The sequence below is a fragment of the Salmo salar genome, chromosome 23 (genome assembly GCF_965601325.2).
Source record: "Salmo salar chromosome 23, fSalSal1, whole genome shotgun sequence".
Lineage (NCBI taxonomy): Eukaryota > Metazoa > Chordata > Actinopteri > Salmoniformes > Salmonidae > Salmo > Salmo salar.
In genome coordinates, this window is record NC_138313.1 from 11,484,140 (window position 1) to 11,496,699 (window position 12,560).

General features: G+C 43.3%; 1 protein-coding gene across 2 annotated transcripts in view; it reads left to right on the forward strand.

Annotated features, from left to right (window-relative positions):
• Positions 1–33: 33 nt before the first annotated feature.
• LOC106584049 (rho GTPase-activating protein SYDE2) overlaps positions 34–12,560 on the forward strand; it is an 89,024-nt gene continuing 76,497 nt past the window's right edge. The window contains exon 1 of one of the 2 annotated variants that reach the window (XM_014168859.3): positions 34–2,622. In XM_014168859.3, the coding sequence (XP_014024334.3) occupies positions 414–2,622 (2,209 nt within the window). In that variant the 5' untranslated portion in view covers positions 34–413. The remainder of the gene's footprint in view (positions 2,623–12,560) is intronic. The other variant, XM_014168863.3, reaches the window with a different exon arrangement.

A 12,560-nucleotide genomic window follows, 5' to 3' on the forward strand; every position in this document is an offset into this window, starting at 1 on the left:
CACACGTTGTGTCGTTGGGATACTTTGTAGCCAAATTCACAAGATATTCGGTGAAGTTGTACAACGTAGCAGCCAGCTAAACATTTTGAACCTACTGCTTGCGCACGAGTTTGCGCAACGCGCTCCTATCACCGCCAGAAAATATTCCAAATATTTTAACTGCAAGCACAGAGATGAGGGGAGACAGATAGCGAAGTGTGGAGAGAGAGGGAGTGAAAAACGAGAGGTGCAAGTGAGCTAACAAGCTAATTAGCTATAGACACTGAAGGGGGCATATTAGATGTGTCAGTGGACAATGGAGAGGACTCCGTACGCTCGGCGAGTTTTGTCCACAGAAAGGCTACTCAAACTCGGTCTCTACCGACCAGGGGGCGTGTACTGAAACTGGAGAAACACCGGGTGGAAAGTAAGGAATGGCTGATCCTCTGCGGAGGACTTTACTAGCAAAACTTCGGGGGAAGAAATCCAAGAAAGGGACACCGGCTGGTGGATACGGCGCTGCAGCTAATGGGGGCAGAGAAGGTAAAGAAAAAGTTTCTCAAAACCCACACGGACAAGCTCGTCCAGTAGTAATGTTCGCAGAGTTGCATTGTGTGGCAGACCATATCATGAGAGGTAACGAGAGTTATGTGAACGGGATTGTAGAAAACACGGTTGGATCCGTTTGGGAGCAGAGCACGGTAGGAGTTAAGACTAGTGTGTTTCCCCAGCAGGACGAGGCTCCAGCTACCATGCACATAAACACTAGCCGGGGGCCGGGAGACAATCAGGGTAGCGAAGGCTCGGGGTTTAGGGGTCGAGTTAATGAAGAACTCTTGGGGGTCTCACTTCAAATAGCAACGCAGTACGGGGGGCACGATAGATACGAGATGGGCAGAATCCATAAACAAGTGCCAGGCTACTTCTCGAGACAAGTACAACAAGAACACATCGGGAGACCGCACGAACAGAGAAAACACTTTGGCCCCATTCCGCGACAGTACAGCGCAGGGGACTCCATAGGGTTCGGTGGCAGTAGTCCTAATAATAACATTATATACCACAGACGGCCTGGTGTTGTAGATCGAGAGGTAGTTAAACTGACAGGTGGCCACTCTCCTGTTTCAAAGAGCAATGGGACAAATGACTGCTTTGATACATATCTAAAGACTCGAGTCAGCGACGGGCAGGCAGACTCCTGCCATCAAACTGTGTACAACTACAAGGAAGAGAACGCGCAGAGGTCAATAAATGATTTAAAAGGCAAGGCAAATTTGCTTCCTGGCCACAACCAAATATTGGAAACAAACGTTACAACTAACTGGATGCAAATGTATCCGCTGGATGTCCTATGTGCACATCATCCGACCGGTAGTTACACCGAGGAAAACATTGTTATTAGAAACATCGAGAGTTACGGGAGCTCGCCTGAATTTACCGGGGACAACATTAGGGTGACACATTTGCAGAGCCCCACATTCTTCCCAACTGAATTGGAGATGTGCGACGTAAACGTGGCTTCCCATTTCATATGCGCTAGAGAGGGAACACTCCGACACCACTCTATAGATAGCGAGGATGACGATTATTATGATAACGAAATTCTCCCCTTTTACATATCGGAGTCAGTGGGACCGAATGACAGAAAAGGCTCTGATAAAGTAGAAAGCATAGAGTCGGGAAGAGATGTTCCAAGAGGACATGTCATCAGTGACAGTGTGCAGGAGACAGACAGACTACATAGCCAGTTGAAAGAGGCGTATTACCTGCTTATAAACGCCATGCATGATATTCGTTTTGAAGGTCAGGTCAGTGTCAACGGATTTATAGATCAGAAGAGCATGTGCTCATGGTCTTCCTTCAAGCACGTGGGCAGTGATGCTTTGTCATCTGGAGAGTACAGTGCCCAACAGGTGTCTGACATGGACTCGCTCCTATTGTGCCTACTGAATGAAAATAATAATTTAATTAGCAAGAGCCTTGTGAACCTATCTGCTAGCAGGATTAGGCCCCCCTTACTGCGTTCCACTAGTGACGGAACTATCAAATACTCCAGTGGTGTGCACAATGGGCCCTGTATCCAGGGCCTCGGTTCCCAAAGCCCTTCGGTTGTTGGGGCCTGTGAGGATGGGGATGGAGCAAGTAGGCCGAAAGCTGTTGGAGCCTCTGACCCATTTGAGAAACAGACTAGCTACGATGGTGGCACGAGCAGCGACGACCTGCTCCAAGACACCGGTGACAATGGCAAGTTAAACGAGAGTAGAGGCTCGGTCAACAGCCTTACCGGGTCATCCGACAATGCAGAACCCCAGCAGGGTGGTAACAACAATCGAGACAGAGAGATGAGTAATTGGGCTCTGGACCAGGGAGGTTCTGGCAAGCCCCATGGTGTCACCGTCAACAAGATGCAGGAGTGGATGCACAAAGGCCGCCTACTGTCATCTGAGATGAAGCAGCGCATTGCAGGGTCCACGCCCCAACCCTATGGTGCTCACGGTGGCCTGGATAGGGCACCACGGCCCAGCCAGGGCCAGGTCAGCTCGGGGCCAGGTGGATCTAAACCAGAAGCCCTGATGACCAGAGTTGACAGGGCTAAACCAGCCGCAGTGGTCTCATGCCAGGGCCAGGCAACGCAGAAGTCAGGTAGGAAGGCCTCTCCTGGGGTGGTGGTGGCCCCCCCAGTGGATTCACTCTCCCATCCAGGGAATCTCCCACTAGTTGTCCTCCTCCAACCTCCTTCACCCATATTAAACTACTTCGTCTGGTGGTGGTGGTCTCAATCTCCCCCCTCTGGATGCAAACCAAAGGGACGGAATGAATGCCTGTCTGACCGGCCTCTTTGCTTTCCTTATTAGGATTCTCTAAAGTCTAACTGGTGGCGGGATCTGGTTCTTCTCCTTCACACACTAATTTACGATACATTTTAACACAGAATATCGCGTCACGGGGTTATAGAGGGTCACGCTGTAATAGTAACAATAACCACTAACTCACTCTGTAGTCTCATGCTCTTGATAACGGTGAAACAGGTGGTGGTGGATACAGTTGAAGTCGGAATTTTACATACACTTAGGTTGGAATCATTAAAACTCATTTTTAAACCACTCCACAAATTTCTTGTTAACAAACTATAAGTTTGGCAAGTCGGTTAGGACATCTACTTTGTGCATGACACAAGTCATTTTTTCCAACAATTGTTTACAGACAGATTATTTCACTTATCATTCACTGTATCACAATTCCAGTGTGTCAGAAGTTTACATACACTAAGCTGACTGTGCATTTAAACAGCTTGGAACATTCCAGAAAATTATGTCATGGCTTTAGAAGCTTCTGATAGGCTAATTGACATCATTTGAGTCAATTGGAGGTGTACCTGTGGATGTATTTCAAGGCCTACCTTCAAACTCAGTGCCTCTTTGCTTGACATCATGGGAAAATCAAAAGAAATCAGCCAAGACCTCAGAAAATAATTGAAGACCTCCACAAGTCTGGTTCATCCTTGGGAGCAATTTCTTAACGCCTGAAGGTACCACGTTCATCTGTACAAACAATAGTACGCAAGTATAAACACCATGGGACCACGCAGCTGTCATACCGCTCAGGAAGGAGACGTGTTCTGTCTCCTAGAGATGAACGTACTTTGGTGCGAAAAGTGCAAATCAATCCCAGAACAACAGCAAAGGATCTTGTGAAGATGTTGGAAGAAACAGGTACAAAAGTATCTATATCCACAGTAAAATGAGTCCAATATTGACATAACCTGAAAGGCCGCTCATAAAACCGCCATAAAAAAGCCAGACTACGGTTTGCAACTGCACGTAGGGACAAAATCCTACTGGGTGTCCTCTGGCGATGATAAAAATAGGGCTGTTTGGCCATAATTACCATCATTATGTTTGGAGGAAAAAGGGGGAGGCTTGCAATCCGAAGAACACCATCCCAACCGTGAAGCAAGGGGGTGGCAGAATTATGTTGTGGGGGTGCTTTGCTGCAGGAGGGACTGGTGCACTTCACAAAATAGATGGCATGATGAGGGATGAAAATTATGTGGATATATTGACGCAACATCTTAAAACATCAGTCAGGAAGTTAAAGCTTGGTCGCAAATGGGTCTTCCAAATGGACAATGACCCCAAGCATACTTCCAAAGTTGTGGCAAAATGGCTTAAGGACAACAAAGTCAAGGTATTGGAGTGGCCATCACAAAGCCCTGACCTCAATCCTATAGAAAATTTGTGGGCAGAACTGAAAAAGCGTGTGCGAGCATGGAGGCCTACAAACCCGACTCAGTTACATCAGCTCTGTCAGGAGGAATGGGCCCAAATTCACCCAACTTATTGTGGGAACCTTGTGGAAGGCTACCCGAAACGTTTGACCCAAGTTAAACAATTTAAAGGCAATGCTACCAAATACTAATTGAGTGTATGTAAACTTCTGACCCACTGGGAATGTGATGAAAGAAATAAAAGCTGAAATAAATCATTCTCTATACTATTATTCTGACATTTCACATTCTTAAAATAAAGTGGTGATCGTAACTCACCTAAGATAGGGAAATTTGAATAGGATTAAATCTCAGGAATTGTGAAAAATTGAGTTTAAATGTAATTGGCTAAGGTGTATGTAAACTTCCGACTTCAACTGTATGTATAAAAAATGTCTCTTCAACAATACATGTAATAATGTGTATTAATGTTTAATGTTGCTTACCAGCAAAATTTGAGATGAAAACATTGTAACACAAATGGATGTCCTGTTTTGATATTACCATGTTAGAAAACCTATCCCTGCCATGTCCAGTTGGTGTTCCATGGTGGGTGTGTGTGTGTGTGTGTGTGTGTGTGACTGTGGTGGGTTGAGAGTCAGGTCCAGGGTAAATCAATAGGGCGTTAGGCCACATGTGCTGAGTGCTGTTGTTGACTCTCTCTGGTGCAGTGCTAGAAATAGTGTGATCTCCAGACTGCAGCGGAAAGGCCTCTGTTTGTCTTTAGAGACACATATTTCCCTCACGGTGTGCCACAGTGTGCATTCACACGGCAGCAATATTTGTGACCTTTTGCCACAAGAAAAGGGCAACCGGGGGTTGGGGGTGAGAGAGGGGACGGGTGCTGCTAACCTTCTACTCTCTCTTTTTCTACTCGCTCTCGTCTGTATCTCTCTCCTCATCTTTCTCTCTTTTTTCCATCTCTGTCACTCTATTAATCTTTTTACCAGACCTGTTGAAGTTGACAAACATGAGAAGAGAGAAGAAAGAGAGGGGAGAGAGACATACAAGCATCTAGGCTATTTCTGCTGTGTATGAAAAGGGATGTGTAGAAAAGACTAGCTCAGGAACCTGGGAAGGGAAGGTGTATCTCAATTCAATTCAAGGGCTTTATTGGCATGGGAAACAAATGTTTACATTGTCAAAGCAAGTGAAGAAGATAATAAACAAAAGTGAAATAAACAATAACAATTAACAGTGAACATTACACTCACAGAAGTTCCAAAAGAATAAAGACATTTCAAATATTATATTATGTCTATATACAGTGTTGTAATGATGTGCAAATAGTTAAAGTATTAAAGGGAAAATAAATAAACATAAATATGGGCTGTATTTACAATGGTGTTTGTTCTTCACTGTTTGCCCTTTTCTTGTGGCAACAGGTCAGAAATATTGCTGCTGTGATGGCACACTGTGGGATTTCACCCAGTAGATATGGGAGTTTATTAAAATTGGGTTTGTTTTCAAAATCTTTGTGGATCTGTGTAATCTGAGGGAAATATGTGTCTCTAATATGGTCATACATTTGGCAGGAGGTTAGGAAGTGCAGCTCCGTTTCCACCTCCTTCCTCCTCTCTCTGTAGGTTGTTGTTGGGGATAGGAAAGAAGAAAGTGGGGGGATTGGGCTGTCATGTCCCCCCCTCCTTACTTCATAAGTTTACCCAACCCACATCTCCATGGTAACTTGCATTTTAAAAGGACCTGGGAGTGAATATTTAGAATGCCATTCATGTTGTTTAACATGTTTGCACCCTGTTACTTAATTCCTCAGAATGAATGAACAAAATGGGGAGTGATAAAGTATTTACCAAGGTCAGCCCTAAAGCGTATCCTACCCCGTGGGTCTCTCTCTCTCTCTCTCTCTCTCTCTCTCTCGCTCTCTCTCGCTCTCTCTCTCTCTCTCTCTCGCTCTCTCTCGCTCTCTCTCGCTCTCTCACCTTTCTCTCTCTCTCTCACTTTAAAAAAGAAATGCACAAACCTCTCAAAGCGTGACCCAGACTATAAACTCTCCTTTTATGGGCTCTCTCTTAATTTATGCAGATATTTATATGTGTCTGGGCTGACAATAACAGTGATCCCTGTTTATCCCCCTCCTGGTTTTTTAATTGGAAATTAGAATTCACTTTGAAGTCAGGAAAATCATTCATTCGATTTGGAGTGTAAATTATATTTTACTACAGTTATTTTAAAGTCTAGTGTGAAAATCCCCTGTAGATTCATCACCTACACTGTACTTGCTATTCACAGTGATGTGAGTCTGAGTGTCTAGGGAAGTAGGTTAAAATAGACTAGTGAGAAGTTGTCAGATGTCTTATCGTGTGTGTGTGTGTGTGTGTGCGTGTATATGTGCGTGTGTGTGTGTGTGTGTGTGTGTGTGTGTGTGTGTGTACGTACGCGTGTGTGTGTTTTTTTCTTCTAAACTTTGGGCCGAAATAAAATAGCGTTTTCAAGCTTTCTTTTCTAGTGGGGTTTTCGAGCTTCTGAATCTGGTGGGTAAATGTTGCTAGTAGATGTTGATGTTTCAAATAGGCCTACCCACTGGGCACAGGCGTCAGTTCAACATCTAGTTTTCATTTACATTTGGTGTGTCACGTCCTGACCAGTAAAAGGGGTTATTTGTTGTTGTAGTTTGGTCAGGACGTGGCAGGGGTGTGTTTGTTTAGTGTGTTTCGGGGTTTTTGGTTTATGTTCTATGTTTTCTATTTCTATGTGGGTTTTTTAGTTTGTCTTTTTCTATGTTAGTTTTGGGAACGACCTCCAATTAGAAGCAGCTGGTTATCGTTGCTTCTAATTGGAGGCCATATTTAAGTGGGTTTATTTTTCTCTTGTGTTTGTGGGTGGTTGTTCCATGTATAGTCTTAGTACCTTGTTGTCAACTAACGTTAATTCAACGTGAAATCAACAACAAATGTCACCATGTCATTGGATTTAGGTTAGGTTTAGGTTTTAGTTTATTTTGCGTATCCAATCAGTTTTCCAAGTTGATTCAACGTCTTCACATAGATTTTCTGTTGCTGAAATGACATGGACACAACGTTGATTAAACCAGTTTTTGCCCAGTGGGTAGCTTGCGCATCACTATCACTAGCTATCACTAGCTAACAGGGAAGAAATCAGAGGGCGAGCACGGAGCATGACTGGACCAAGCTAGAACAGCTTGTGAAGTTGCTGGACCCGTTCGCAACCCACACCGACCAACTTGCTGACCCGCGACTGGGCCAAGCTAGAGCAGCTTGTGAAGTTGCTAGAGCCGTTCGCAATCCACACTGAGCACCTACAAACTGACAGCCAGTTGCTGTCTGACGTAGTGCCATGCATTTTCAACCTTGAGTAACACTTGCAGTCAACTACTTTTGCAAAACAGTTGTCGCATGCTTTGTAAACCCCTGGTGTAGACTAATAGTGAAATGCTTCCTTAGCTACCCAACAAGGCAGAGAGAAAAATAGAAAAATAATAGAAAAAAATAACATGAGGAAAAAATTAAATGAGTAATGATAACTTGGCTGTATACAGTGCATTCGGAAAGTATTCAGACTAGTGATGTGCCGATACCGATATCTGATATTTTCCTTGCCCCCAAAAGTTATACCTATAACCGATATTTACAATTTTAGCGGCCTTTTAAGCATTCTAGTACAGTTAAATAGTTAACACACACTCATGGACACAGTAGTCTAAGGCATTGCATTTCAGTGCAAGACGTTTCACTACAGTCCCTGGTTCGAATCCAGGCTGTATCACATCCGGCCGTGATTGGGCTCACATAGGGCGACACACAATTGGCCCAGCGTCATCCGGGTTTGGCCGGGGTAGGCTGTCATTGTAAGTAGGAATTTGTTCCTAACTGACTTGCCTAGTTAAATAAAAGTTACACACACACACACAAGTTATTTTGTTGCCATGTACGTATGTCCCATTACCAGTAAAACATAATCAAAACCTATTTCTTTCACTTACTTGCTGTGCTGTTTCATTGTTCATTTGTTCAGTCGTTTCATTCTCAACCAGGATTTCTATGGAACGCAGTTTGGGTCTTTGCGTGTCAAAAAAGGTACACGTCAAATAACACTATTTGACGTGTCAAATAACACTGAGTGTCAAATAACACTATTTGACGTGTCAAATAAGCTTGTTGACCAATCAGGACCTGAATATGACTGCACGTCACATAATAATTTAACACGTTTATACATTTTTTACGTAGTTATTACACATTGATTACACTATCACTCGTATTTCATATGTCACAACGATTCATCGATACATATACCATGATGCTGGTGAAGTTGTCTTGCGCACCTACAGTGCTGGTCAATCAAAAAAGCTAGCTAGCTCATGGATGAAAAAAATAATATTCTCCAAAAACATAGAAAAACGACATAATCTGTTTCAGTAGCTATAGTTAGCTAGCTAACTATAATGCTAGCTGTCATCATCTAAAAGAACCCTAATTTATAAGACAGTTCTTATTTGATTAAATGTGAAGCTAGCCACAATAAAGATTAGCCACAATAGTGGACTTTGCGGTTAGTCTTCAAAATAAAAGTATATATTTGACAGTGATGACAAATAGTAGAATTGTACCATAATTGAATAGATCATGCTAAACAAGGTTGTAATGTTGTTATATAAAATCAACAAAAGACAATAATTTGTTCATTTGACAAAAATCTGTTGAAATCACACTGAATGTATTACACTTTAGAATTGCATTGGGGGCATACTTATTTCACTGTACAGTTTTACCTATGGATTGTGACATGGGGTATCAGTCTACTCAGTGACACCCAGAGAACATTAGCGTCGTAGCTCTTATTGTGGGACTCTGAAACAACTGAATTGAGCCACATTTATTGTCAATCTATGTGTATCGAACACTATTCCCGAGGAAAAACCATACTGCGTGGATGTTTTGGAGTCTGATAACTCCGAGGAGGATGTTGGTAAAAATATTTTAGGTATGTAGTAGACTGATACCCCGTTGCATTGATCCCCAAACCTTAGGTAAAGCTGTACAGTGCAATATAAATGTCAATACACACAATAGGCTGACTGGGGAGGTGATTTCACACAGTCACAGTCCCGCGATAAGAGCTACAACACTAATATTTGCGTAAACTCTTCACAGTTGTGTTCTGTCGTTGACACCAAGTAGACTGATACCCCATTTCATTGCTTCCAATTCCAACCTTGTTTAACATTATCTAGTCTAAATATGGCATGATTCCACTAATTGTAACCTTCTGCATCACTTTCAAAGAGGTACTTTTATTTTGAAGGCAAACCGCAAATTCCACTAATGTGCCAAATCCTTATTGTTTCTAGCTTCACAACACATAACCCGGTCGAGCCTCACTAGCCAGATGAAGCTAGCTGGTTGCTTATAACGTTAGCTTTGGGCAACAGGCTTAAGTAGCTGGCTAGCTATTTATTTTCATGAACTGAAGTTCAATTTCAATAGGCAAACAACAAGTGGCTACCTAGCTAACTCACAAGGATTCCTAAATCATTGCTAAGAATAATGAAAATGACTGCAGTTTCCACTGGTCATTGTTTCAGGTTGGTTGTATTGGTGCTAGCTAGGTACCAAGCTAAAGTTAGCAAGCTACTCCAGAAGTTGCGGTCGAACAAATAATGCTTTATTACTAACGCGGTATTGTAAACACATCATTCGTGGCCGGTGTTTGCTTGTTTGCAGACTTTTTTGAACAGCTTTGACAGTGCTAGTGATAGCAGTGGTGGCGCTTGGCTTGCACGTGCAAATTCAGAATACACAACATTCTATAAGCTTATGTAATGGGTCAAATCGTGTTATTTGACGTGTATCCTTTTTGACCAGCAATGACCCAAACTGCGTTCCATAGTATGTCGTGAAGCTAATAGCAGTGATGCTATTACTGTGTAACTCAGGTAGGGCAACATCTGAAAAATAGAGCACATGGTATTGTGTACCAGTGCTCGACCAGTCGGCGAAAGCCAACATCACCCACGACAGAGAACGGTTGATTGTCAAGGACAATGAATTCCATTATCTTGGCGTTAATGGATTTCGCCTTTGAGTTGTCTCACTGAAATGTTCTTACTCTTTCAAATGACTGCTCGACTTGTTGACCGCTCGATCCACACAGCAGACATTGTGGGCTAGGTTGGGAATGCTGTGTTGCACGTGTAGCGCAAAATTTTACATGGCGTCATTACTTCATGTACCTATGTAATATAGGTATGCACGTCAGCTTTGACATCGGTTTTGCACATCGGCGTTAAACTACACATCGGGCTGACACGATGTTGTCATTTTTAGCTAATATCGTCCGATTCCGATATGTTCACCGATATATCGTGCCATCCCTAATTCACATGACAGCCCACTTGGAGTTTGCCAAAAGGCATTTAAAGGACTCTCAGACCATGAGAAACAAGATTCTCTGGTCTGATGAACTCAAGATTGAACTCTTTGCCCTGAATGCTAAGTGTCATGTCTGGAGGGAACCTTGCACCATCCCTATGTTGAAGCATGGTGGTGGTGGCAGTATCATGCTGTGGGGATGTTTTTCAGAGGCAGGGACTGGGAGACTAGTCAGGATCGAGGGAAAGAAGAAAGTGCGCCAAGTACAGAGAGCTCCTTGATGAAAACCTTCTCCAGTGCTCAGGACCTCAGACTGTGGCGAAGGTTCACCTTCCAACAGAACAACAACCCTAAGCACACAGCTACAACAACGCAGGAGTGGGTTGGGGACAAGTCTCTGAATGTCCTTGAGTGGCCCAGACAGTGCCCGGACTTAAACCCGATCGAACATCTCTGGAGAGACCTGAAATTAGCTGTGCAGTGACACTCCCCTTCCAACCTGACAGCTTGAGAGGATCTGCAGAGAAGAATGGGAGAAACTCCCCAAATACAGGTGTGCCAAGCTTCTAGCGTCATACCCAAGAAGACTGTAATTGCTTCCAAAGGTGCTTCAACAAAGTACTTATTAAAAGGTCTGAATGCAGATGTAAATGTGATTTTATTGAAAATATTTTTAATATAGATTTGCAAAAATGTCTAAAAACCTGTTTTTGCTTTGTCATTATGTGGTATTGTGTGTAGATTGATGAGGGGGAAATTAACAATTTCATCACATTTAGAATAAGGCTGTAATGTAACAAAATGGGGGAAAAGTCAAGCAGTCTGAATACTTTCCAAATGCACTGTATAGCCATGCTAGCCAGCAGGGTAAAACACCCACCTGCTGTTTGAACTTTGAAAATGTGATTTTCTCTGTGTCCTTGCCTATCCCTTTCTCAGTTCCTGTTATGCCTCAGTCTGTGGCTCAGTCTGTTCCCCTCGTAATATTTGTCCGTGGTCACACTATATAACTTATAATGCGTAAAGGATTCATAAACCCTTTAAAAGGTTGACATAGACGTTTCACAAATAATAGATGTTTCACATACTTTATAATGGTGATATATCCGGTCGTAAGAGCTGATGCTTTGCAAAATTGTGGCATAGCCCTTTTGCCATAACACATAACCCAGGGTAAAGTGATCTCCCTTGCTCTTGTTAATCTATTAAAGTGGCATAATCTGATTCTCTTTGTCTACTTCCCTCCACTGTTAAGTCATGTTAAGACTGTCACTCTCAGTGTCTGTATCACGTCAAGTCTTGTTACTGAGCTGCATGGTTTTCTCTCACAAACATACATAGAACCAGTTCCAGGTTACCAGGTACAATGCTTCCTCTTGTCTGCTGTTTGTGTAAGTGGATAGATTTATGGATGATGGTGATGCTAAAGACAGATCAGGTGATGAATGAGGTAGAGGAGGCACCAGGGTGGCAGAGCCAGACGTCTTGTTATTTTCTCTTGGAATTCTATGTGAACAGGAGGGTGAAACTGTTTCCAATTCTCACCCTTGCAACAGGGTGGCAGGGTCATGTGATTGCATGGAAGAGGACACACACACACACACACACACACACACACACACACACACACACACACACACACACACACACACACACACACACACACACACACCAGTGTGTTATTTAACCAGGCCATCTGTTACCCCTAAGGTCTTGAATGTTCATTGGGCAGGAAGGACACTCTCTGAGACACAGGGATACAGCACTCACTCTGCGTGACTTTTAATTGGCCTGCACTGTGTGTCTGTCTGTTTGTATGTGTGTGTGTGGAGACCATGGTGGACACTGGTGGGGAAGGTCACCAGACTCTCACGCCAAATAGCAGCCCAGGTCGAAGGAAGCCTCAGGATAACTACCGTTATCTTGGGGTCAGGTCAGGGTATACACACACACACAGACAGCGC